At 43.5% G+C, this 26764-nt stretch overlaps 1 protein-coding gene across 1 annotated transcript in view; it reads left to right on the forward strand.

The window, feature by feature from the left end:
• LOC135704818 (uncharacterized) overlaps positions 1-26764 on the forward strand; it is an 89783-nt gene that overhangs the window by 15812 nt on the left and 47207 nt on the right. The window contains exons 2-3 of the mRNA XM_065226336.1: positions 7438-7591; positions 7853-8067. Of these exons, the coding sequence (XP_065082408.1) occupies positions 7438-7591; positions 7853-8067 (369 nt within the window). The remainder of the gene's footprint in view (positions 1-7437; positions 7592-7852; positions 8068-26764) is intronic.

A 26764-nucleotide genomic window follows, 5' to 3' on the forward strand; every position in this document is an offset into this window, starting at 1 on the left:
TCATTCACAAGTTGGATAATCTGAGAGATTTTTGCTCAGCGCAAGGAAATATTGAATGATGTTCTTTTGGGATCTTACGGGAATCGAAATAAGCATCGTTTTACCGGTGTAGTGTAGTTGAAAAAATGGGTGGGTTTGTGCACAAGACACGACTGCATGGTTGACGTTGACTACGTTGAGATGTTTGGTAAACTTCTCGTGCATTTTTCTTGATATTGATTTAAAATACAGTAGAAGTAACTTATTTCTTCAATTTACTCCATTTCCTCTCCTTGACATGTCAATTTCCCTTAGCTTTCTGACCGTTTCTGGACTTTCCGTTAGAGATATTTTCGCATATGAAACACTTGTCTTTAATCCTCCGTTATAAAATATATTCCCCGTGCACACTTCAATGTCCATCCCATCTCCGTTGAACATTTGTTCCGGTGGGAAATCGTTCACAAGCACGTATTGCACATCCCAGCCCAAATAACATTGTTTAACAAGTTTTTATTGAGGTTTTAAAGCACTCTACAAGTCTAAATCATGGTCTATAGTACCCTCATAAAACCCAACTGGCCACCACCGGGTAGTGGTCCGAGCTCAGCTCCTGGAAGGCCACAGGTTGCGAGATGTTGTGTCCCATGTTGCTGACGAAGATGGACCCCAAACCGACTCAACCGGGTGGGAGTGTCCGGGGCCAAGATGGCCCTCTTTCTGGTCTTCATTCAGGATGGTGCCGTTTCGATTGCTCCGACCGTTGCCTCGAGCTTGGTGTTTTGCATTCAGGTCGCCAGCGATGATGAAGTTCCGGGTGAATTTTATCCCCGTCCCTGTTATTGGTTTGCTTGGCGCAGTAGGCCACGATAATGGTAATTGGGCCAAGTTATGTGCTCACCTCCACTCCGATGGCTTTGATTGTTATCAGCTGGAAGTTTGGTAGCACCCGACAACTGATGTTCCGTCTTGCAGTGATGGCCACTCCCCTACCCCCGGAGCAGGTGCGATCACGCCTGACGAGCCGGAAGTCGGGAAGGAATACGTTCAGTTCGGGCTTCAAGTGCGTCTCGGTGATGATAGTAATGTTCGTCAGCGAGCAAGCGTTCCAAATTGCTATTTTTATAGCTTCACGGTCCATACTTGGTGACGAGAGATAAGGCAGCATGAAGCTGTTCAGATCGAGTCTTGCAGGTGCGCAGGATGACGAACACCTCTGCGATCAGCGTTACTAGTTCCTTCGATGTAAACGGAGATTCGGCAAATGAACCGCCTGAGGCAACACGAGCATACGATAGTCCAGGCGCCGAGGTAGAAACTTGATTTGGCAAGGCTGCTGCAGCAGTGAAGCGATGCTGAGCTGAGAGGGTGGCTCGTGGATTGTTGAGGGGTAGTGGTGGGAGATTTGGGACCAGGCAACGAGGCTGGATTGCCGGGTGTACGTTTGTTTCGATGCCATCCTGGCTGGTTGCTAGTAGCCGCCTTCTTCCTGATCAGCTTGAGCACAGGTCGCCGTCGAGTGGGCCATAGCACACATGTCGCAGCGTGGTTTCATATGACAGTTCTTCGTGCCATGGACGAAGGAGAGGCAACTTGTGCATTGAGTCACATCACGGTGTTGTGATTTGCAGGATTCCTAGTAGATAATGACCTGAAACAGGTCACGTATGTTGCTCTTCAGCGCAGCAAGGGTGGTGGAGCCCTTCGTGGAGGGGACCAGAAACAGTTGATCACGATAGTTTGTATTGGTTATAGGCCATCGATTAATTGGGTGGACTGCCTCTGGTTACAATCCAAGCCTCACCAGTTCATCTTTTACGGCAGCTGCTTCGTACGGCGGCAGTCCCCGTAAAACAACCTTCAATGCTTTCACCGAAGGCAAATCGTGGGTGTTAAATTCCACCGTACTGTTCTTCAGTAGGTCACCGACCGACTTGTACTGAGTTTTGCCAGCTCATCCCTAGCCTTGGTGACGTCCTTCTACGAGGTTAACAGCGGGGGAATCCGCTCCTTTTTGGCAATTTCAGCGGTGTCACCACCGCCATTTTCAACTCCGAGCACCGAGAATTGGTTCCTCTTTCAGCAGCCGACTAAGATGGCAGCCCCATCATGGCGGATAGGAGACCTTAGGCCAACCTCCTACTGTCTCTGAAACCTTTACAATTGTTACAGAAACCAACAGAGAAAGACATCGAACTGATTTAACGGCAACGACTTTAAGCGCAAAACAACGGACACGAATTGGATCATGGAATGTATTGACGTTAGCCCAGCAGGGTAAACTGGTACAACTCGCCAACGAGGCGCGACGCATGAAGCTAGAAATCCTGGGACTGAGTGAAGTTCGTTGGCCAAACTTTGGAGAACACAAACTGCCGTCGGGACAGGTACTACTATACTCTGGTATTCGAGGTGAAAACGCTCCCCGCCATCGTGGAGTTGGTCTCCTACTTAGTGTCCAGGCAAGTGCTGCGCTCATCATGTGGGAGCCTATTAATGAGAGGATAATTGTTGCCAGATTTAGAACACGGGTTCGTAACCTTACCATAATCCAATGTTATGCGCCAACCGATGCTGCCGAGCTACAGGACAAGGAGAATTTTTACAGTCAACTGAATGCCGTCGTGGATAAGGTTCCAAAGGGTGACATCAAGATCTACACTGGCGACTTCAATGCGAAGATCGGCTCCGACAACACGGACTATGAGCGTGTCATGGGACGCCATGGTCTGGGCGAAATGAGCGAGAACGGTGAGCTGTTTGCAGAATTTTGTGGCAATAACGACATGGTGATCGGGAGCTCGCTCTTCCCCCATCGGCCAGTGCACAAAGTCACGTGGGTTTCCTGTGATGGACATACCGAGAATCAGATCGACCACATCTGCATCAGCCGAAAATGGAGACGGAGCCTTCTTGATGTCCGGAATAAACGCAGCGCCAACATCGCGTCTGACCATCACCTTCTAATCGGGGAAATCCGCCTACGCATGGCGCGGATCCAGCGACGGGAGGAGAGACTCGGGCGGCGGTTCAACACACGCCGACTTGAAGATCCAGCGGTAAAAAGGTCTTTTGTTCATGAACTTGAGACTCGAGCTGCGGACGTTCCAGAAGGTGGCAGCGTAGAAGAACAATGGACGGCCATCAAGAATGCCAGAGGAAAGAGTGGATCACAGATGAAACCTGACGGAAGATTGAGCAGCGTAGAGAAGCAAAAGCCGCGATAGAGCGGGCGAGAACCAGAGGAGCCAAGAACGAAGCCCGTCAACGGTACTCGGCTCTAGAGAAGGAAGTCAAGCGCTCTTGCAGACGGGACAAGCGAGCGTGGGTGAACTCCCTGGCCGACGAAGGGGAGAAAGCCGCAAACACTGGCGATATACGCCTCCTCTACGATATCTCACGACGCCTGAGTGGAGCAAGGATGAACCCGAGGATGCCAGTGAAGGACACGACTGGACAATTGCTTACCGACCCCACTGACCAGCTGAAACGCTGGTTTGAGCACTTCGAACAACTTCTTCAAGTTTCGACGGCCAACCAGCCATCAACATCTCGGCATGATCCGCCTAGGGTGCGGCGCATCACTCGCGTCAATTCCGAGGCCCCATCACTGCAGGAGATTGAAGCAGCTATCCGGAGCATGAAATCCAACAAGGCTCCAGGGGTCGATCGCATATCAGCAGAGATGCTCAAAGCTGACCCCATGCTATCCGCACAAATGTTGCATCAACTATTCTGTAATATCTGGGACACCGCGACTTTTCCGGCCGACTGGATGCAGGGCATCTTAGTGAAGGTCCCAAAGAAGGGGGATCTGACTGTGTGTGACAATTGGCGAGGCATCATGTTACTGTGTATTGTTCTCAAAGTTCTGTGCAAAGTTATCCTGAATCGGACACAGGAGAAGATCGACGCGACTCTCTGACGGCAGCAGGCAGGATTCCGTGCCGGAAGATCTTGTGTGGACCATATTGTCACGCTCTGCATCATCCTGGAGCAGGTCAATGAATTCCAAGAGTCCCTTTATTTGGTATTCATTGACTACGAAAAAGCTTTCGACCGTCTCAATCACAAGAATCTGTGGGGCGCCCTGAGACGCAAGGGAGTCCCGGATAAAATCGTCAACCTCAACGAAGCGCAGTATGAGGCTTTCACGTGCAGAGTTCTGCATAACGGAGCCTTGTCCGACCCTATCCGGGTAGTTGCTGGTGTGAGACAAGGATGTATACTATCACCGCTACTGTTTCTCATCGTAATTGACGAGATCATGGTAGGTGCAATTGACCGTGTACCGAACCGTGGGCTGCTTTGGCAGCCTATCACCATGGAGCATCTCAACGACTTCGATTTGGCTGATGATGTTGCTCTACTAGCACAACGGCGCTCTGATATGCAGAGTAAGCTCAATGACCTAGCCGAACGCTCCTTTGCGGCGGGTCTCACCATCAACGTCAACAAGACCAAATCGTTGGATATCAACACGGGCAACCCTTCCAACTTTACGGTAGCGGGGCAAGCAGTGGAGAAGGTCGAAAGTTTCCAATATCTTGGCAGCCAAATAGCGTCGGACGGCGGGACCAAGAGCGACATAGGTGCACGAATCAAAAAGGCTAGGGCTGCCTTTGCGAGTTTACGAAACGTATGGAGATCCAACCAGATAAGTCAACGCACCAAAATCCGAATTTTCAACTCGAACGTGAAATCTGTGTTGTTATACGCCAGCGAGACGTGGTGTGTATCAGCGGAGAACACTCAAAAGCTGCAGGTCTTCATCAACCGATGCCTGCGGTATATAATTCGTGCCTGGTGGCCTCACAACTGGATCTCGAATGCCAAGCTCCATCGTCGATGTCAGCAGAAGCCGATAGCAACAGAAATTCGAGAGCGAAAGTGGAGGTGGGTCGGCCACACACTTCGACGGGGCGGAAACGAAATCTGCAAGCAAGCGCTGGATTGGAATCCAGCAGGACATTGCAGCAGAGGCAGACCCAGGGGCTCATGGCGGCGGAGCCTCAATAAGGAAATTAAGCAAGTCGATAGAAATCTGACCTGGGCCCAGGTCAACGCAAAAACGAGCAGCCGCCCAGGATGGAAGTCTTTCACGTTGACCCTTTGCACCGCTGGTGGTGCACAGGACCCTTAAGTAAGTAAGTTCAGCAGCCGACTAGCTGCGTCATTTGGGCCTTTTATCTAGGGCCCTCCGATGCTTTGTTTAGCGGCAAGTGCAATTAGACTTGGCAATGTGCCTGTCGATGACGGCACTTCCACGACGTGAACGTAACAATAAAATGAATTAGAAGAAACACGATAGCGGAGCGAACCAACGAACGAACTATACTGCTGGACGGTCTATCAACCAATGACCATGAGCGGAGGAACAACAGTAGAGCTCTTATGTAGTTTTACAGGTTCAAGCAAAACGATGCACAACTATATGGTACTCGATTATGACGACTTTGTTTGGGGAGAACCTTTATTTCATGAAAACAGAGATAAAATTATCACTTTTCAGAAAAGCATTTGATGTAGCAAATTGTGACAGTTATTGCCTATGGATTGGTGTATTTGGATTTTATTTCCATCTATAAATGACAAAGTTATAAGCGTTCAAAACCTTACACCTTTTCATGACGGTCGCAAATTTTAGATTTTCGATTTACCCCCAGTACCTTCCCGAAAGACGTAGTCTACGTCAAAACATTGCATAACATCGCATTTAAACTGTTTACGAGAAACGAAGAAACGGACAACTACACCCAACCGGGGGATGTAAGATTCGCTTACAATTATGTGGGATTCATCATCAGAGGATGTTAGTGGAGACCGCATGAACCGAGGATGCGATATACCTAGCTGCGGTCCAATGCAAGAAAATTGGAGACCGAAAAATGTAGAATGTATTAGTGAGGTAAATTAGTTATTTCGAAAAAAATAGGAATCAGATTGCCGACTGGACTCGAACCACGAACGCTCGATTATCAGACCTGTCTCATTTTCTCGTATGCTTTTTATGCTGGAGACATTTGAGGCAAGTGTGTGCGTCGTTCTACAATGTTCTACAATGTCCGTCGTTCTACAAGCTTACTGGTATAGTCGAAAGCGTAGATGGAACACGAAATAAAGAAGACAAAAAAGCATTACATCGCCTGCATGGTCAGTTTCTAACATTCGTTGCGATGTTCATGAACAGAGGATGATAGGAAATGGAACTAACATTCATTGTAATAAATAGATTTTTATTTGGTTTGCGTGTAGGTACTGCCGTTACAAGAGTCATGCACAGCTCATGATTTGCTTTGTTTACCAACTTGACTCAGAAGGGTGGCAACCGAGGGGTGACTGCAATGTGTCTTTGCCAGACTTACACTGATAAATTAAACTATTCTCAATTTGCTTAAAATTTAATCATTTTGACATTTAACTCAGTTCAATCATATCGATTGATTAAAAATTAATTATCTCTTACAAAAAAAAAAACTTATCATCTGATATTAAACCCAGTTTAATCATGGTTAATGAAATTGAATTTTGTTTCAAGAAATTTGAATCATTTTTGATTCTATTTTAAACATTTTTGATTGATTTTAATTTTTTTTAATTGAATTCTAACCTTTTTTGACAGAACATTGGATTGACTATTTATTAATATTTAATACTGCCGAGGTAATCATAGCTCGGACTCAATAAGGTGAGGCAAGAATTTGCATAGCTTTTATGATTTAATTTATAATTGAGTTTAGGGCCTAATGCATTGAAACGCCGTTCAAACGCCATTGAATTCACTTCGGCCTATCGGATGAAGATAAAAATTGATTAGCTTGTTTTGTTTTCGAGAAAAAATGATGTAAATATTCATATCACGCGTTCTGATTGACTTCGTTCGGAAGCTTTTGAACAAACGTATCGTACAGAACGCATAATTGACTTGTTAACTCTGAAACCATGGATTTATTTGATGTTTCCTGCTCGATAGGCCGAAATAGTGATGCTCGGTCCGGTTCGTAATTTCCTCAAAATTGTGATTTGCTCGCTTTCTACTTTCTATTTACAATTTCACTTTCATCTCCTCATCTATCGTATTAAATGGTCACTTTAAGTCAGCCATTGACGTTAAGCATCTCAAACTATATTTCCATTGCAATTTGGAACTGACTGTTCATAATGTCACTCCATGTTCTTATTACCAACGTCAGTTGATTATCGAGTTCCAAAAGATACCCATCACGGCATCCGCTTCGTTTAAATTCCAATAAACGGTCGCTCCCACACGTGTATCGATAATGACTATGCTAGTCCAAAATCTCATCAACTTTCGATTGACAAGAATAGGCTCCGGCAATCCGAATCTCCCCTCATCCATCACCGATGCCGATGCCGATTTCGACAGATATGCATTTTCAATTTGCATTCATAACCGAGCCTCACTCTATCCATCTGTTCTTTCCCATTTCTTGGCAGATTTCCGCCTAATCCGAACGCTGCAGCTGACGGAAATCGTCGTGCCGGACGTGGTGGATGTTCGCGATACGCCCACACTGTCCTGCAGCTATGACATGGGCAATCACAAACTCAACTCGGTCAAGTGGTACAAAGACGAACAGGAGTTCTTCAGGTGAGTCGAAATGAAGCGGGATATGAAAACAGTGCCTCTGCCGGCCATGAAGAAGGCTTATCCGATTTTAGCGAACGACAACGACGACAACGACGACGACAGTCGGCAGATGTTTTGACACTGATTGGATTTTTCGATAATTGCTGTTCCTGTCCTCCCCCTTCCGCAAGATCTCATGTTCTATCTATATCGGATTATGTTTGCTACTTTGCGTTCTCTGTTTTCCCGGAAAATTTCACACACACACACACACATACACAGGTACTCGCCGATGATGGAGCAGAACGTGATGACATTCCCGGTGGACGGCGCTACGGTGATGAGCAGATCGCCGGAGCACTTTTGCAACCGGTTCATGTGCAGCATCCAGCTGCAGAAGCTCAACATCAAATCGAGTGGGCTCTATCGGTGCGAAATCAGCGGAGATTCGCCGGAGTTCAAGCTGGCCCACGGCATCGGGAACATGACGGTGGCCGGTGAGTAGAGTTTTTGGTTTGTAGTTTTAATGATTTGCGGCGACCGGGGAGGGGTGATTAGTACGGTGGATTTTTGTTCTGTTTCATCCCCATAAGTTACCTCGTAAGTAATCCTCTGTTTGAAATGCTTCTCCGGGCGGATTTGAGTTGGAAAAGTTTAGTGCGAACTAATGAACACCATCAGAACATTGGATTGGCTAATGGCTTTTCCCGTTCCTAAGACCATAAATTTATCTAGTGAATCTGGCCCCGAGGCAGTTAACAAATCACCACCTTTGTCCAAGTCATGACAACCGAGGATGAAAAATCCACCATCACCGACGACCCGTAAACGACAACCCACACAAAGCCCAGTGACACGACTGGCAATTGTTCCCGGGAAACCACGCAGTGATTGATCGTGGGTCCAGATCAAATAAACCAGTCGCAATTCACATCAGTCACTTTCCTTCGAGTATTTGCTTGCTCATGCCAACTCACTCCCAGAGGGGAATTGTACTGCGAGTGGAGACATTTACAACGAACCTAAACGATTCACATTCACATATTTTCTACACAACTGAAACGATAGTCACCAGTATGACTTTGTACTAAAAACCCCCTTATCGTAGCGAACGAACGACATCAGCACAAACCCCCCCCCCCTGTTTGGGAGGGGGCCAGATAAAAAAGAAACAATAAATTTTCCACAACATTAAGCTCCTTTCCAGAGGAACTCAACCTCCCACACACAAGAGTCGGCTGCCGTACGGTCCTAGGAAGCTCTAGGAGAACGAATAGAAAGTAAAAGACGACGTACAACTTCCAACAATCTTATGGTGGCTTATTTCGAAACGAGCACGGTAGAGGGAGTGAGACGACACATTCCAGGATGACAATAAAAAGACAACCATGAAAATGCAGGAAATCCTCCTCCGCCCGGGCTGCTGGCAGGGGGAAATCTCTGACCAGTCATGCCGATGTGATAATAATAATCAAATCTTTCCGTTTTTAGGTTCGTCCCACAAATCTCCCAGCTTCATGGCGAGATGAAGATGACGGGCTCACCCACCCTCACTCCTCTGTCATCCCTCCCTGTGTGGTCTTCTAGTCACACGCCGCCCCGGTGCCGTTCCAGTCCACCAGGCATGCGAAATTTTCTTCTCTAGCGAGCGAGATTTCCCATTTCGAGACAAGCTAAATCTGTTCAATGGAATGAATTTGAATTGATTGTGGTTTTCTAAGAATTTGAATAATTTGGAGATTAAAATTTGGTTGGCTCTCGTTGTCCTTATGTCTATATTTTGGGCGTGGGAAGTGGACAATTGTGGCTTAGGGTGGTTTGCAGTTGCTACTGAAGTGGACAGTTCGGAATGAAGTCATTCGTGAAATAGGCTTTTAATTAAGGGAGATCTTACAGAATCGGTCACAGTTGGGTTCTTTAGGGGCATTTAGGAGAATGCATGTATGGAATCTGCATTAGATCCGAAATCCAAAATTTCATCACTTTTGGTGCACTGGAACTATTTTAAATAAGTGCGACTACATAACCAAAAATCACCATATTAGCGCCCCTCGGTGGGACTTTGAATTGAAGCGTAGGTCAATTTGTTTGTTTAGTGTCAAACAGCGAAGTTATTATTTTGAATTCAATCCTGATTTAAAAATCGTTGTTTTAAGCTCTATTTACAAAGCTCTTTAAGATGATGTTTAAAAACCCCAAGACACTTTAAAGCAATGTCATTAGCATTTGAAGTAACATACCAGTTCCACTGTCACAGAACCTTCAAATTGGATACGTATAAGTTGTTTGACCTGAATTTGAATAGACTTCTCTGACGTTTGTCAAATGCACTTTTGAATTTATCCAAAGTTCTGCACTAAAACTTGCGTAGTTCACAAACGTCAGAGAAGTCTATTAAATTCATGGCATACTTTGAGTTATTTTGGGTCTTGAAGTCTAATATTCTGTACTGATCATTTTCGTGTAAGTCATCGTGTTTCTTGTTATCGAGTCACGATGAACATTTCTCTTTTCAAACATGACTGGACTATCACTTGTTTCGTTCGTCAAGTGCTTCAGTTCATTTCATTTGAAGCAAAGACTTGTTTCAATTGACGCAATGAATGACTCGAATGTCTGCTTCCTTCGTTTTTTTTCCACTTTCACTTCAATTCCGGGCTCATTCGACTTTTCACGACCTGACGACGCAGCCATCAAAATAAAGTATTCGTCGTTATTTTGGAATCCAAAATGGCGGCCATCGGGTTTCAGAAGAAGTGTCAAATACCCTAGAATAGGGTATTTTCAGAGTGGAGGCGAACCAGCCTAAGGCTGAAAGCCTCCTAAATAAAGCTAAATAATAATAATAATATTTTCAGAGCGGGGATGCCACGTAGATGCTAAAAATTGATATCCGACGCCATTTTGGAATTCAAGATAGTGACCATTGGTTTTATGAAGTGTCAAATACCTTAAGATATGGTTATTTTCAGAACGGGAACAACGCGCAGATGCCAAAAATCGATATCCGACGCTATGTTGGAATCCAATATGGCGGCCATCAGGATTCAGAAAGTGTAAACTGTCCTACAATATGGGTATTTTCGGAACGGGGATGCCGACAATCGATATTTGATGCCATTTCGGAATCCAAGATGGTGGTCATCAAGTTTCATAAAACGTGTTAAATACCCTACGATATGGGTATTTTCGGAACGGAGACAACGCGTGGCTGCCGAAAATCGATATCCGATGCTATGTTGGACTCCAATATGGCGGCCATAGGGTTTCAGAAAAAAGTTATGGTTATTTTCGGAACAGGGACCAATGAGAGATGCCAAAAATCGATATCAGATACCACCAATACCATCCAATATGGCGGCCATAAGAGTTCAGAAAATGTCAAATACCCTACAATATGGGTATTTTTGCAATGGTGACAACGTGTGAATGCCGAAAATCGATATCCGATGCCTATTTGGAATCCAATACGGTGGCCATCGGGTCATAAAAAGTGTTAAATACCCTAAGATCTGGGTATTTTCAGAACGAGGACGACGCGTAGATGCTGAAAATCGATATTCGAAGCTATTTGTAGGCTATTTGACACGTCTTCTGAAATCGGTAGCCACCATCTTGAATTTTAAGATGGCGTCGGACATCGATTTCTTTGACGGTATTTCACAGTTTTTCTGAACCAAAGCCGCCATATTGGATTCAAAGACGGCGTGACATCAATTTTGGGCATCAACGTCTCATCTCCATCCTGAATATAACCATATTTTAGGATATTTGACAATTTTCCGCCAATCAGAAGCCACCGTTTTGGATTACAAAATGGCGTCGGATATCGATTTCCGGCTTCTAGACGTTACCCTGATTCTAAATAAAAAAAACGTTTGTATGGGTATTTGTTAGAATTTAAAACTTTTCCTCCAACCGGAAGCCGCCATCATGGATTTCAATATGGCGTCGGATATTGATTTCCAATCTCCAGACGTGACCTCGATTACAAAAATATCAATATTGATGCAACGGCATCAGCATTTCCCATTTTTTCTGAAACAGGAAGCCGTCATATTGAATTTCAAAATGGCGTTAGATATTGATTTCCGGCCTCTAGATGCCATCCAACTCCAAAAATACCGTTATTTATGGATACTAGACAGTATTTCCCACTTAATCTGAAATCGAAAGTCGCCATCATGGATTTCGAAATGGCGTCGGATATCGATGTTCATCCTCTAGACATCATCCCGATTCCAAAAATACCTTTATTGATAAGTATTTGACAGCATTTTCCACTTTTTCTTAAACTGGAAGCCACCATCTTGGATTTTAGAATGTCGTCGCATATCAATTTTCAGAATACCCATATGGATGGGTAAACAAACCTCCCGACAGTGATAAATTTGACATCCACGTGCACAGATCTATGCGCATACGCTTAAATGAACCGAGTGAACAAGCAACACAAGTCATAAAAACTGCACGAATTTGGATCGAACAGCTTCGCTTCAATGCAAGTGTAAGAAGAAATGAACACGAGTCAAACCAAAACAAACAGCATGACAACTGATCGAAAGTGGTTCTATTGATGTTGATGGGGATCTGCTCGAAGATAAGACAGGAATGACTGTCAATTGAAAGTGATGGTTGACAGCTTCATCGTCGCTTGACGATTTTCGATTGAAAGTGACTTTGTGGGGCCCTGGTACTGATATACAGTGCAACTCAAAATTGATCGTACAGCTGTATTTAAATTTTAGAAAAAAACGGCTCTAAAAGCACCGATGAACCGACAGGACACTTAATTCTGACTTATGCCCGATAATTGTAAGCGGCCGATTTAAATGCGCAGTGATCTGAACTGTCAAAACCATAGGATTTATTGATCTAGATTAAAATAATAAGAATAGATCAGACACGAACCAATTTATAACTTTTGCATGCGGGTTCATGGCTTAGCTAAAAAATTTCCCGCGAACACGGAGCCAGATGTCAGTAGTGTGCTTTGTTCATAAATTTTGTTGTTTTTGCTATGGTTATTCATGTTGGTTTGTCGGTGCTAAAAGCATAAGTTAAAAAGCGATGTCTTTGAATTTTTGGCAGCTGACTCAGCATACATTTATCAATTATTGGCTCAGTATTGGGCATATTTGGTTGAGTTTACAAAAAGGTAGAACAATTTAAGAAAAACGCCTTTTTCTTGAAATAAAATGACCGTAGCTTCTTGACATTTTGCTCATTGTTAGTCGAAATAAACATCATTCATATGCCACTAATTTTACTAAAATTCGTCCACTAGGTAAAAAGTTAAAAATCTAGCGTTTTACTAAAACAAATCTAACTTCATACAGGCTCTTCCAATAAAGACCAAAATTATAGCAATAAATCAATAAGCATCTGTTCAACCACCAGCCACGACTTAAAAAATACAACTATTCACCATGTTTCAAAGAATTGTCCTCTAGGGTGTACGATCAATTTTGAGATACATTGTATCTAAAAATCTTGATTATTTAAAAGGATGATGGCCTGGCCAGTTTTGGTCAAGTGGCCAAGGAATTCTAGAGGTGGACAGATCAATTTGGCACTAGTCCACATGTACTTATTCTGAACTGCTCTATCTCAAGATTCTGATTATTTAGACGGGTGATGTTTACGGAAAGGTTGACCAGGAGGTGAAAGGCTACTGGGAGGTGTACATATCAATTTGAAATTCTTCCGCTAGACAGCACTAGTGTGCATGCAAATATTCAGTAGAGACTGCTGAATATCAAGATCCTGATTATTCAGAAGGATGTTGTCTTCGGTAAAGTTGATCAGGAGTTCAAGGGCTGCTGGGAGATGAACAGATCCTTTCAGAACAATTCCAGTAGGTGGTACTAGAGACCATGCAAGTTAATGGTATATGAGCGAATAGAATCTACTTCGAGATCTACTTATTGCTTTACCATTTTCGGTTGTAAAGTAATCCCGCTTCACTCCGAACCTACCGCATGATCATTAGATCAACCGGTAGCTACAAGCTTAGAAAAATTTATGTAAATTTAGGTGCTCTGAGACTGACGTGAAATTCAGCTCAATCAAACGTACTTTCGAACTTTTCAGTCCCGGAGGACTTAATTTTACATGACATGTTTGTTTACGTCTCATCCTTTATGTCAAAGATGGATTCCGTCGATTCGGATCATTTTAAACTTCTGTTCAAGCTTCATACTACCGTTCTCAAACGAAACTATCAATTCTAAACTTTCATCCCTTGCACTATCCCTATCTTTTCGTCACCTAACGTCAGATTTGACCATAAAGCATCTCGTTCAAAGCTTCAACAACTGATGAACATTGATCTTGATGACCGAAGATGATCCAAATTCATGGTCACTACGACTACTGTATATACAAGCACAACCTAGTAGGAGATCTGTCAACCACCCGGCAAGTCTTGACTCCTGGTCAACATTGCCGAAGACATCACCCGTCTATGTAATGAGGGTCTTGATATATTACAGCATAGAATATTTGCATGCTGTACGCTCACTAACACCACCTAGCGGCAGAGTTCCAAATTGGAGTCAACCACCCAGCAGCCCTTGACCTCCTCATCAGCTTTGCCGAAGACATTACCCTTCTATATAATAACGATCTGGAACAGAAGAACATATTATTAGCATTCTCACTAGCGTCACCTAGTGGGATAATTCCGAATTCATCGGTCGACCACCCAGCAGCCCATGACCTCCTGATTAACTTTGCCGAATACAAATACAGCTTAACAGAATATTTGCGTGTGGGATGCTCACTACCGCCGGCAGAATTCAGAATTGACTTTGCCGAAAACATCACCTTTCTATATATAATCAGGATCTGGAGATGCAGTAGTTCTGAATATGTGCATGCTTACTAGCGCCATCTAGTGGCAGAATTCCGGATTGATCTGTCCTTTTCCCACCAGTCTTTTGGCCTCCTGATCAACTTTGCCGAAGACTTCATCCGTCTAAATAATCACGGTCTGGCAGTACACAATATTTTCTAGTGGTATGCTCACTAGGTTCACCTTGTGGCAGAATTTCGAGTTGATCTGTCCTTGAGCCTTGACCTCCTGATAAACTTTGCCGAAAACATTATCATTCTCTATAATCTGGATCTAAATTCCAAGTTGATCTATCTACATCCCAGCAGTCTTTGGCCTCCTGATCAACTTTGCGGAAGACGTCATCCATTGACATAATCAGGATCTTGAGATACGGCAGTTCAGAACATGTGCTTGTAGGATGCTCAGTAGTGCTGCCTCGCAACAGAATTCTGATTTTATCTGTCCACCACTCAACAGCCGTTGACCTTCTGATCAACTTTGCTGGTAACATCACCTTTCTAAATAATCAAGATCTTGAGATACAGGAATATTTTAGCTGTAATGAGTAATCGTGATAAGTGAGTACTATTGGTTATAGCTAATCGCTAATTGTGACACTCTGGAAGCAAAACTGACAGGTTTTATGTGTCATACGCAGTCTTTACCTCCTTGTCTTGCATCTTACACATAAATAATACAACAATATTCTGTTCAACTTCCACTATGATCCTCACTGTAAGTGATTTTGACGTAGGACTACGTCTGTGATTTCTATATGGGGGTACACTTTGTGAAAATCGAAAATGGAACATGTAACAAATTAAGAAAGATTTTGAACGTTAATAACTCAGCTGCCCCTGGTCCAATTTCAATAATTTTACCACCAATCGATCAGAAATATGGCTACGCATCGATAACAATGCTTCCGCACTATTTAAAAACTGGTAAACGTCCAGCATTGTCCAAAAGCGTCGAATTAACTAACAAACCCACCAATTACCTACATGCATATGCTGCTTCCCCAGCACAGTTGTCAGAGAGTAGTAAGTAGATGAAACAAGTCGAAGTGGCATTCGCCTCCGATCCTCGTATTTATTATATCATACCACGTAGTTCTACGTCATCATTGCGAACAACCCCATTGGGCTGTCCCTTGTAGTTTTTATTTAATGCTGCACAAAAGTGTGAGAGTCCGCTTTGAGAAGCGTCCGAGAACGGTTGTGTGTTTTTGCTCCGCTGCGTGCTTTTTTTTTTTAGAGCTCGGGCTATCTTTGTGCTGCCGTGTAGTTTTTCGGTGCTCGCATTTGAATAGTTTTATGTCCCGGACGCGATAATTCTATTTAGAATGATTTGTGCTGATGTTTTTCCCCTGTTGCTTTGGTGCCTGGTGTGCTCTCGCTCCCTTTGTTGACAGTGTGACTCGACCGCGCTGATCTATTATTAGGTTTTTGCGGTGTGCATTGCTTTTGTGCACAGAGTGACATGAAGAAGAAAAGTGATATTTAGTTATTGTGTGTTTGGATTCGCTGGAGGAGGAATTGTTTAAAAATGACTAGAGAAAATTAAGCATCGAGAATGCGCTCCCGGATGTATTGATTTGGTGAGTACGTTCCAGTTGAAGATTGTTCTCTCTAAATATCCCTTTTTTGAATACGTTTCATCAATCAAACATTATTATATGTTGGGTTTGGGGGGGGGGGGGGGCAGCCTAAGGGTTTCAATGGATTTGTAGACTGGACAAGTGTTCGTGGATTTGCCAGTCCCTTGTCACGTGTTGATAGACGTACATCTTGTCGTTTGTCTTCCAAAGGTCTTCAATGAAGTTGATTCACCCAGCTGCAACAAACCATCAGGCAGAACTTTACAACCAGTGAAGTATCTGCAGTCATATGTAATCCTTGCACTGATGGTGGGTTCTATTCACATCACATGTTCCCCTATAAAAAAGTGAATTTGTGTCGCATGTATTATAATCTCATCTGATTCTGGATTTTACAGTCAGCTTCACAGGTGTCAACCTCCTGCCCAGGAATAAGGAAAACTTCGTTAAAGTCTCTTATTGTGTTTCCCTTCCGACTGGGGGACTTGTAGACTTCGGGGCAAACTTTCTTTGACGGTGGTGGATTATTCCCTTCGTTCGCCTCCGTATCCGAAACTGGCTACATCTGTTCCAATTCTGCTTCAGCCTCCAAGCGAGTCTTGAACTCTCTTTTTTTCACTCAATTGATACGTTCCCACATTGGGTTTGGCATGGAGAACTCGTCTTGAGAGAGTTTCGCTACCGCGTTTTTTTTCCGGCCAGTGTAGGATTCCAGCTTCTTTCCAACCAGAAAGAATTACGGTTAGGCATGTTTCGCATCTTTCAATTGTTTGTACCACTTTAAATGGCATTTTTTCCGCACTTGAACTTGGACGACACTAGCTGACTCCCTTCCGAAACATTTTGAACTGTCACTTTTCTCCAGGCAACTTTGTCATCATAAAACTGAACGGTACCAAGTCAAGTCAAAATGGATAATAAATAAACAATAAGGTATTCAAATTTACTTTATAAATGCTATAATAAACCATTGTGCAGCGATGATCGAGACGTTTCCGTCGGATAAGATTATTTTGCGGCCGAGTGTCTAGGAAGCTATGGAAACCGAAATGGCTCTTGATTTTGTTTTATGCCCTTATAGTATAAACCACCATCGCACTTTGTGAGTTGCCCCAATAGAACCCTTGCTTTTGGTTTGAATCAGTACAAATTCGTTCTATTATATAAAAAAAAAAGTATACATATTCATTTTCTTCCGAACTAAATAAACCACCATCACACTTTGTGAGTGGCCCCAACAGTATCCTTGCCGTTGGTCTAAATCGGGTCAAATCGGTTCTAATAATTATTTTATATTCAATCAAGTAAACCACCATCACACTTTGTGAGTGGCCCCAACAGCATCCTTGCTGTTGGTTTAAATCGGTTCAAACCGCTTATAATTAATTATTTTGGTCATTGATAAAATAAAATAAACCATCATCACACTTTGTGAGGGGCCCCAACAGTATCCTTATTGTTGGTTTAAATCGGTATACACACATCTAATAATGATCTACATCTCTAGACAGCCGGCTGTTTAGAGCATAAATCGAAAACACTTATAAATAACTACACAAAACAAAAGATCGCATCACTTATCAAGGTGAATCCTGATCCAACGAACCTAACCCACTAACAAAACCTCCTTCCTGTGACTTTTGTGGGATGCAGAGGTAAACACGGTCCCAAAACAACAAAAGTCACACACTAACATTCCTTCCCTCTCCCACCTGATTGCAAGGACGTGGCCGGTGACGTTATTGATCTTTAAAGGTAGGAGTCACTGGAACATGTACACTGAGAATGGCAGGTTACTACCAAGCCCCATTCAGTTGATTCTTTGTACAATTTCACTGGTTCAGATCAATCACGGAGTGCAACTATCGATACGTGCAGTCAGACTAAGCTAAGCTAAGCTAAGCTAATGCTGCACAAAAGTGTGCGTGAGATTGCTGAGTGCATCCTCGTGAAAGTTGAAAAGAAAACAGAGTAAAGGTGGAAACTGGCTCATATACGGCTATATTTATAAGCCTGTCTATAAGCTACGCATACCGTTTCGTAGAGATTTTAGAACCACCTTCCGTCCATGAAGACATTCATTCATACACATTTTAAATGCTTGAACCCCTAAATGATGAATGATTTATTTACGATCACCGCCTTCGACTAAGTCGCACAGACTGAACTACTTAATACTATTTTCTAGACTTAATTCCTAATCTAGACTTAATTCCTAAAAGCCCGGAGACACGAATCAAGTGGATTGTGATGCCCATAGTTCGTCCTGTGGTACGAAATTGCCAGTAGAGGTGAACTTCGGAAGCGACGTGGAGGAATGTTGATCGGTATCTGCTCAAGAAGTGCAGGACAGTCAATACCTCCTGTGATGACATCAAACACGAACATACGCTGCATTTTAATTCGCCTCGATGACAGACTTTCTAAGTTGATCAATCGGCATCGGTCGGGGTAAGAAGGGAGATTTACTGGGTCATTCCAGGGAAGCTGGCGTAGAGCGAATCGTATGAATTTCCTCTGCACACGCTCAATTGCTAAGATCTGCGTCGCGTAGAATGGTGTCCATAAAGGAGCAGCATACTCCAGGATACTTCGCACTAACGAAAAATATAACGTTTTGATGGCGGTACACATCAGTAAAATCTGAAGCATGTCGACGAATAAATCCGAGTGCAGAAAATGCTTTGGCGCTTATAATAGCTACATGTTCGTTAAACTTCAATTTTGAGTCAATAGTAACGCACAGATCACAAATCGATAGAACTCGCTCAAGTATGACGGATTCCAATTTAAATTGATGGAGAATGGCCGAATCAACTTGTTGTCCATGTTCAACTTCGCGAGACAAGGTGTTAACGTAACACATCATATTTGTAGTCGTGGAGCGTTGTTTCATGAAACCATGTTGGCTGCCGGAGATTAATGGAGATACGGCGTTATACAGAACGTTATGTACCAGTTTTTCGAAAATTTTGCTCAAGCAACACAAGACAGAAACACCTCGATAGTTCGTGACTCGATTACAGTTGCCGGAATTGTAGATTGGAATGATAGAAGCTGATTTCCAAGCCAACATCCTGTCATGCAGCGAACGGTTGAATAGAGATGTTATGGGAGATGCAAGTGCGGTGGAGTAATTCTTCAGCAGCAAGGGTGGTATATCGTCCATTCCAGGTCCTTTATCAACGTTGAGTTCTTCAATGGCTTTCACCACTTCGACAACGGAAAACTGAACGTCGGGTAGATTTATGTCTGGTGAAGCAATGTGGGCGGTTGAAGCGAGGAACAGGCGATGATTTGCTAAATACGCTCTCGAAGAACTTGGCGAATAGCCTTGCTGCTTCCGAATTAGAACTAGTGATGGTTTCGTCGTATTTAACGTTAGTTGGAATGCTAGTAGCCAATTTTTGGCTTCTGACAAAATTCCAGAAACATGAAGGATTTTGCTTGACATCTGATTGAATCTTAGCCATGTAACTTTCATACGTGGAAAAGAGAAGTGCCTTGTACGTTGATTCCACTTCCTGAAGGTTATTCCGCTAACTATCGGACTTCATCAGAAAGAAACGGCTGCGTGCTTTCCTGAGGACGTTTCGTAGATGACGTAGTTCAGAGGTCCACCATGGCTTGTTGTAGACTGAAGAAGCTCGTTGTCTCTTTTGAGGTACTTGGTCACCAAGAACTTCGTAAAGTTTATCATAGAAAGCTGATACAGACTCGTCCAATGATTCCCGTCGCAGTAGAGCATCCCATTCGATGTTTGAGAGCACGTCATTCAAACGACCAAAATCACACGACTGAAAATTAAAGTTGAATCTCACATCCCCATCGTCCGTTGTGATTGTGCCATTACAGCTTTCGTCAAGAAGCAAGATAAATGGTGCGTGATGGTCGTCAATTGGTAAAAGTGGAGTTGAGGGTACAATGAGGTCAAAGTACTCCGGTAGATTGACAAACACAAGATCGAGGAGTCTGCCATTAGTATTCACAACATCGTTGACCTGACGCAAACCAGAGGCAAACATATTTTCTGTGAGGCACCGTTCTATTTCTGAGGAAACGTTTGACGGGATAAAGCCGTTCACGTCATCGTCTGATTGCCACCGTAAACTTGGAAGATTGTAGTATCCTATTTAGTGTCAGAATCACATCAGCTGTTGACGAGTTTTCCGAAATTAGCTGCACTGTGTTCACATGAGCGTAATACAGGTCAAGGGACGAATTGGGAGGAAGATAAATGGCAATGATGTAGAGCGAGTGGCGTCCAGATTTCACACGAACTGAAACTTGTTCGAGTTGCTCACAATTTATCGGCGAAGTAGGTTCACAGACTATATGCCTTTTGACCGCGATCAGCACTCCGCCTCCCCGTGAGTGAATACTGGTCGATGTGCTACGGTCGCATCGAAATATGGTATACTCGGACGAAATTTCTGCGCTGTCGATATCAGACCTGAGCCAAGTTTCAGTGAACACGAGAACATCGTAATCACAGCTCGATAAAAGCAAGCGAAGACGGGAGATTTTAAGCCCCTAACGTTCTGATAGTATACCGACAACAACCGTTCAGATGACACGCCATTCGATCGGCTCTTCACTGGTAAGGTAGATCCGAGAGCTTCCGTGGTGCGTTGGTTGGCAGATAAGCCTACATTCGTTGACAAGCGGCAACTGGAATCGACCAATGTCACGGGAAGTAAACTGTTTGAAACGTGTGCATACTTGCCTGCGATGGCGGCTTGGAAGACCCCTTCCCCGCACTCATACACAGGACCGGGATGTCTGCAGGGCGCTGGCCGAAATGGCTCGACTGTGACGAGGGGTTTTTGGGCTTCCATGAAGCTTGCAGGCATGCATCCCGGTGGCTCGATGAACACTGATGGTATCCGTCCCTTCATACAAGAGTGATTACGAGTTGAATCCATGAGAACAGGAACGCTTTCGACAATAGCTTCAGTATTGCATCCGTCATGGGTGACCGGTTCGTAAGAGGTTGAGGTTGAACAGCTAAAAGCGACAGGCATTACCGGAGGAAAATTGCTCTCGTCAGATGAAACATAATCAGAAAGATACTTGCCTGAAAGGGCAGTTTGGAAGCCCCCAACTCCAGAACTGAACTCAGGATGCAGCCCGACTGTGACAGGTGGATTGGGAACTTCCTTAGTGCCTGATACGGTGCGTCCTGGGATGAGAGAGCGACGATTTATGAAGATCTTTGATGATGCGTTGCGGGTCCGTTTTGTTGGTTAGGTTCGAACAAGCGGACAGTTATCTCTTCAGGCCAATACCACGGATCACCAACCACCTCCGATGCCGTTTTGGGTACGGTCACTTTGAAAGAGACGAATGTAAGATCATCCAGACTCTTTCCGCGTGCGACTAGTTTGGTGACTTTCACTTGAGTCAGATCAACATTGGTGATGTCGTGAACATGTTGTAACAACTCGTTCTGATTCTGGTCCGGTGCGAAGGGGGTCACGTAGAAGGATAGCATATCGTTGTCAGTCTGATCTTTCGTTGCAACCCTCAGGAACGGTCTGGTGTTGCCGCCAGCTTCAGTAGCAGAATCGATGTGAGACCTGTTATCTTCAACGCGAGAGTCAGTGTTACTGGGATCCGAACTGATGGCAGCAGCAGTGTGAGAATTTTAATGCTGAGTTTGAGCGGATAGTGTCGGACCATTGATACGTGGCGCGTTGTTGTTGTTTTTGTCAGTTGCTGGTGTGGTGGACGGCTTGCTCGGAAGTATGTGCACACGTTTGTTGGATCCGATCACGAATTTTTCCGCTGATTTAGCAATGGTACAGTTGATTTCGTCGAGTACCTCGAAAAATGACGTTTCTTCGCAGGACCTTGACCGGTTGATGGGATCTTCAGCAGTGTCGTCAAGGGCAAGCTGATCCAGGTCGTGCAGAAATGTCGATTGATGAGTTTGCACTGTTTGATGAGGTTTCCCGTAAATAGTCTTGTTGATTCTGCGGAGATTTTCACCATAGATTCCAAGCCGAGTATCCATTGAATCCGTTCGAATCAACAGCTATCGCAGAGCTTTCATAATTGTTTTTTCACGGTCGTAGACGGCAGGTTCAAAATTTAGGCGACAGGAATTGCAGAACCAATACAGCCCAACTCCCGCAGACCAGGATGCGAATTGAAGCTTAGGTAAACCAATACAAGTTTGATGATATGCTGTACCACACGTTCCACTACACGTGATTATCTTACCCGTGCTTAAGGGCTTCGGGCAAACTTGACATGTATCCATTTTGTTGTGGTGATGGAAACGTACAGCACAGGCAAAAATCGAAGTGTTCCAACTCTCCGCAATATGACGGTAGATGAGATGCGCCAAAATGTAGGCAATGTCCTTTTACATTCAGCACGTAAGCTTCCAATCATGGTGGGTATATAAATGGTGATACAGCTTTGTCACTATATAGGCGAGGAGGTCGTGGGGGGGGGGGGAAAAGTGCGGTTTTAGAGCAAATTGTAAACAAACTCGGTCGCTGTCTCATACAAAAATCCAACATGGCTGAATCATGAATTTGACACATTAGAACACCTATATGTAGTCACCTTGCTTCCAATATTTGTTGATAGTTCGAAATGATGAATGATGACAGTGATATTTCACTTATAGCGGCATCGGTGGTGTAGTGGTAAGGGTGATTGCCTCTCACCCCAGCAGGCCTGGGTTCAATCCCAGTCGGCGCCTACGGGATGTTCTGAGGCATACATCTCTGATCACGCCGGGAAGTAAAGCCGTTGGTCCCCGGTTCATGAGTTGATGGGTCGATAGGTAGGGTCCAGGTGTGGAAGCTGCCTCCCTGGCGTCGGTAGCATTGGTGCTCAGCACGAAAAACAAGATCAAGGAAAAGAAAATAGTCTTACTTATGTCTTCTTGTAAATTTGATACCAAATATTTGAAATCTTAGAACCAAAAATTGATAAACAACGGATCTAGCTGCATCCAAACATCGGAAGCCGTCCATTTGATTTTATGATTTTTTTTTATTTGACATTGGTGATAAGTAGGGTAGAGAATTACCAACAATCAATACGAAACTAACGATTTTAAATTGGCTCACTACTTGACTAGCCTATTGGTCCCAAGCAAATCGATTAACGTACCCCATACTAGTCGAAATTCTAGTACTACGCAATGTTTGTTTTGATTCGCTATGAAAGTTTGACAGATAAAATGAGGGGTTATTGGTTTTTCCTATGTTTCGAGGGGTGAATCGATTAGCTTGGGACCGAAGAGAGTACCAGAGCTGAGCCAAAAAGTTGAGAACGTTATTTCGGGACCTTCTAGTCTTAGAGTTACCTCTATGGAACTACTTCGGCCTAATCGCCCATTTTGGGCCGATCGATCAGAAAACTTCAAATAAATCCATGATTTCAGTGTTAACAAGTCTATTTTGCGTTTGGTACGATACTTTAGTTAATAAGCTACCGAACAAAGTCAATGAGAATGCGTGATATGAATGTTTGCACCCATTTTTCCCAAAAACAAAACAAGCCCTCCGACCGAATCAATTTTTATCTTCATCCGATAGGCTGAAGTGAATTCATTAGCGTTTCAATTGCGTTTCAATGCGTTAGGCCGAGTTTAGAATCAGTAGGCCGAGTTTGGCGTCAAGAAGCAGTGTTAGACTTTTGACAATATCTCAACGGTTGGTCAAATCTTACGGTACGTACGGAAAGGTAAATAAATTTGGAAGCCATCAGTAATAATAACATTCCGTTTGGTGCTAAACTGCTCTAGATTAAGAAAGACTAAGTGTGGGTTGTGCTTAATAGGCCGGAAATGGGGTAGTTAACCCTATGGCGGACAAAGTAGTGTTTTTGTTGAGTTGTGCTGTGAAAATAAATTCATAATTTCGTGTGAAATAGTGCCGTGTGCCGCGAAAGGACTATTCCAACGCATGCCCGTTGTGTTTTTTAACAGGATAAGTAGAGGAAAGGTTGCCTAGCAACTCGTTTTTGATTAATTTTGTATTTTTCCCCCGGTGCGCTATTGCTTTTTAATAATTATTGTAGCATTGCAAAAACTATTTCTGTTCACCACGATGGTGATGATGGATTTTTGATATTTGATTTAATAGTAGTAGTAAAAAAAAAAGTAGTCCACAAAGGTTTGAGTCTCGTGCGCGTTTTACGGATATAGAGGACTGAATTTAACATTTGAAAAAAAAAAAAATGCAATTTTGAAGCTTATCTGGAAGATACCTTGAGTTAGTAGTAAGTTTTCTGGCAAATGTTGGGGATTCGTGAGCATTCCTGACATTGCTGAAAATTATGATAGCATCAGATTGCGGGGTTGCTAGTGTAATAGGATGCTTTGTTGATTGTTCGTTAACTCTTGATTGCTTGTAATACTTATGAATATTTTAGGTGGACAAAAAGGCGAACTAAGACGTGGACGCCTAAGCTTTTTCACATTTATATCGCTGTGAAGCAACTGTAAACTCTAGAGGGAATTTATATCTGTAAATGTAACCAGCTCGTTTTTTTTGCTAACCTGGTTAAAATGCTTACATTTAATCATCTACATCATCATCAGAACGTCGGATTCTCTTGCTGTACAAGCAAAATTTTGACACGCTGCTCCTCTTGCTTGGACGTCATTTTGAAAACTGGAGAGCAAACGGTGAAAACTCATCATAGCAACCATTGTAAAGTGCAAAAGTTGCCCCATACTTTGTATAAAAAGACAATTTTGTATTTGCCTCATGGCTCTGAGGGGTAGTGTGTACAGCGTACAGAATCATCAACATTTAACGAGCCTCAATTAATTGCTGTGTGGTGTTTTAAAAATCTTTACATATTATCTGATTTAAAAATAATGCTATGATCGAAATTCCGGACTGATTAAGAGATTAGGGCTCAAGTGCCTTTGTAAAGAATGACTTAAATCCCTAATTTCTCACAAATAACCGCTCCCTCTCACATATTAGCTATACCAACTAGTGGATGAATCATTCATCTACCTGTCAGTGTTTTTGAGTTTACAAGGGTAAGGTTATATTCGCAAGAAACCGCTGATCGAATTCATCGTTTACAAAAGCAGTTGTGCCCTTATATCAAATCATTCTGGAATTCTGTTAAAGCTATACCGTTTTCGGTTTGTAATTTTCTATTAAATTAATACAAGCATTTAAATTTATTATATAACCATTTTCAATTGCTTTATGAAACCGGGAAATTTTAAAATAAATCAGCAGGAAATCGTAAAATAAACTGGCATTTTAAAATGTTCACTCAGAATGCCACCCTGAGGGTTGCATCACACTGTAGAAGATCTCAACACTCCAATGGATGCCTGTTTGGCGAAAGTCCTTAGAAGACCAACCCTGAGAATCGTAAATTTGAACATGTTTTTAGCTGTTTCTCTAAGTAAACCCAAGGACGGTTTTAGAATAGAGTTTAGCGGATTTCAGGAAGCACCCTACCCACCACCGACATCCAAATATAGCTCATTCCGGAAAAGACTTGTTACGGGCTGAGGTCTGTCATCGTCGCAAGGGGGGCCATACACCAGCCAAGTGAAACCATCTATGACAGAGTGGCCACTTCCTTCCATTCTCTCGATCCTTCCCCCCCCCCCCTCCACACACACAAATGTCACCGATGATGTTCGCCGGAAGCGTCGCTGTATGCGATTGCCATTGGATTTAATTAAAGATTGTTGCTAGGAAACCACCAAACGCCAGCGTCGCCGCCACCACCGCAGCCACTCGCGCAGCAGATGCCACGGTATCGATCCTCAGCTCCAGCTTCGCGCTCCAAGTTCCAAGCATTTTACGCTTCTCTGAATTTCGGTTTCTGGTCGGGCGGTGTGCGATGATTGGTTGGGGAATTGAAGGTCGTCGACTGGGGAATTTAAATGGAAAATGTTGGATTCTAGTCTAGGGCTGGCGGGTGTCTGCTGCTGCTGCTGCTGATGGGGTGCGTTTTTAATATTTCTTTTCATTGCTTGAGATGGAGAAATGTGTATTTTTTTTTCTGGCGTGGGGTTCCAGTTTGATGGTGCGATAGGATGGGGAATTTTCGTAATACTGTTTTGGATGGATGAATTCTGTCTGGTGGCTCGTTTTATGGGGAAATTGCTACTGTCTATGAGGGAGTGGTTTCGTTGAATTATGGGACATTTGATTAACTTTTGGCTTAAAATGGTGCGGACAATTCTAATTTGACTTTTTAAAGACTGAAGTACCGCTTTAAATTACTGAACTTCTGTTCATTGTTCATTGGGAGTTGATGAAATCAAGAACACAAACCCCATTCATCTTACCCCCTCCGATCCAAACCAGCTTTGACACTGAACTGACACCCTCCCCTCCGCCATATTTCACGCACCTGATCCTTATTTCTCCCGTGCCAAATTGCGTCTGAGGAAGAATTATGGCGAAAAATTAGAAACTTCCCTGAACCTCGCCCCTCGCCAGATTCTTAATTACAGCTAAAGCAACATTAATTAGCCATCAATTTGCACGTTTTCGGACGGTATGGGATGGAAAGCTATATAGGTATTCGTTCCATCTGTTCAGCAGCCGAACAACGTGCCTTCGCTTGCCTTTATCGTGCTGCTCAACTTTTCACCGTAAGCTCGTAAAAGTCGGACCATCAAAAACGGAGTTGTTCGTGTTTTGTGGGTGGGTATTTTGGCCTGCGATTCAATTGAAGCCGTGGTGTGGGTGGTCAGGATTTTCCGTGGAACGTGCGGACGAGCGATGAGCTCAGTGTTGCTTAC

The sequence above is a fragment of the Ochlerotatus camptorhynchus genome, unplaced genomic scaffold (genome assembly GCF_037179485.1).
Source record: "Ochlerotatus camptorhynchus isolate MF236.1 unplaced genomic scaffold, CSIRO-AGI_Acam_v1.1 ptg000248l, whole genome shotgun sequence".
NCBI classification, from domain to species: Eukaryota; Metazoa; Arthropoda; class Insecta; order Diptera; family Culicidae; genus Ochlerotatus; species Ochlerotatus camptorhynchus.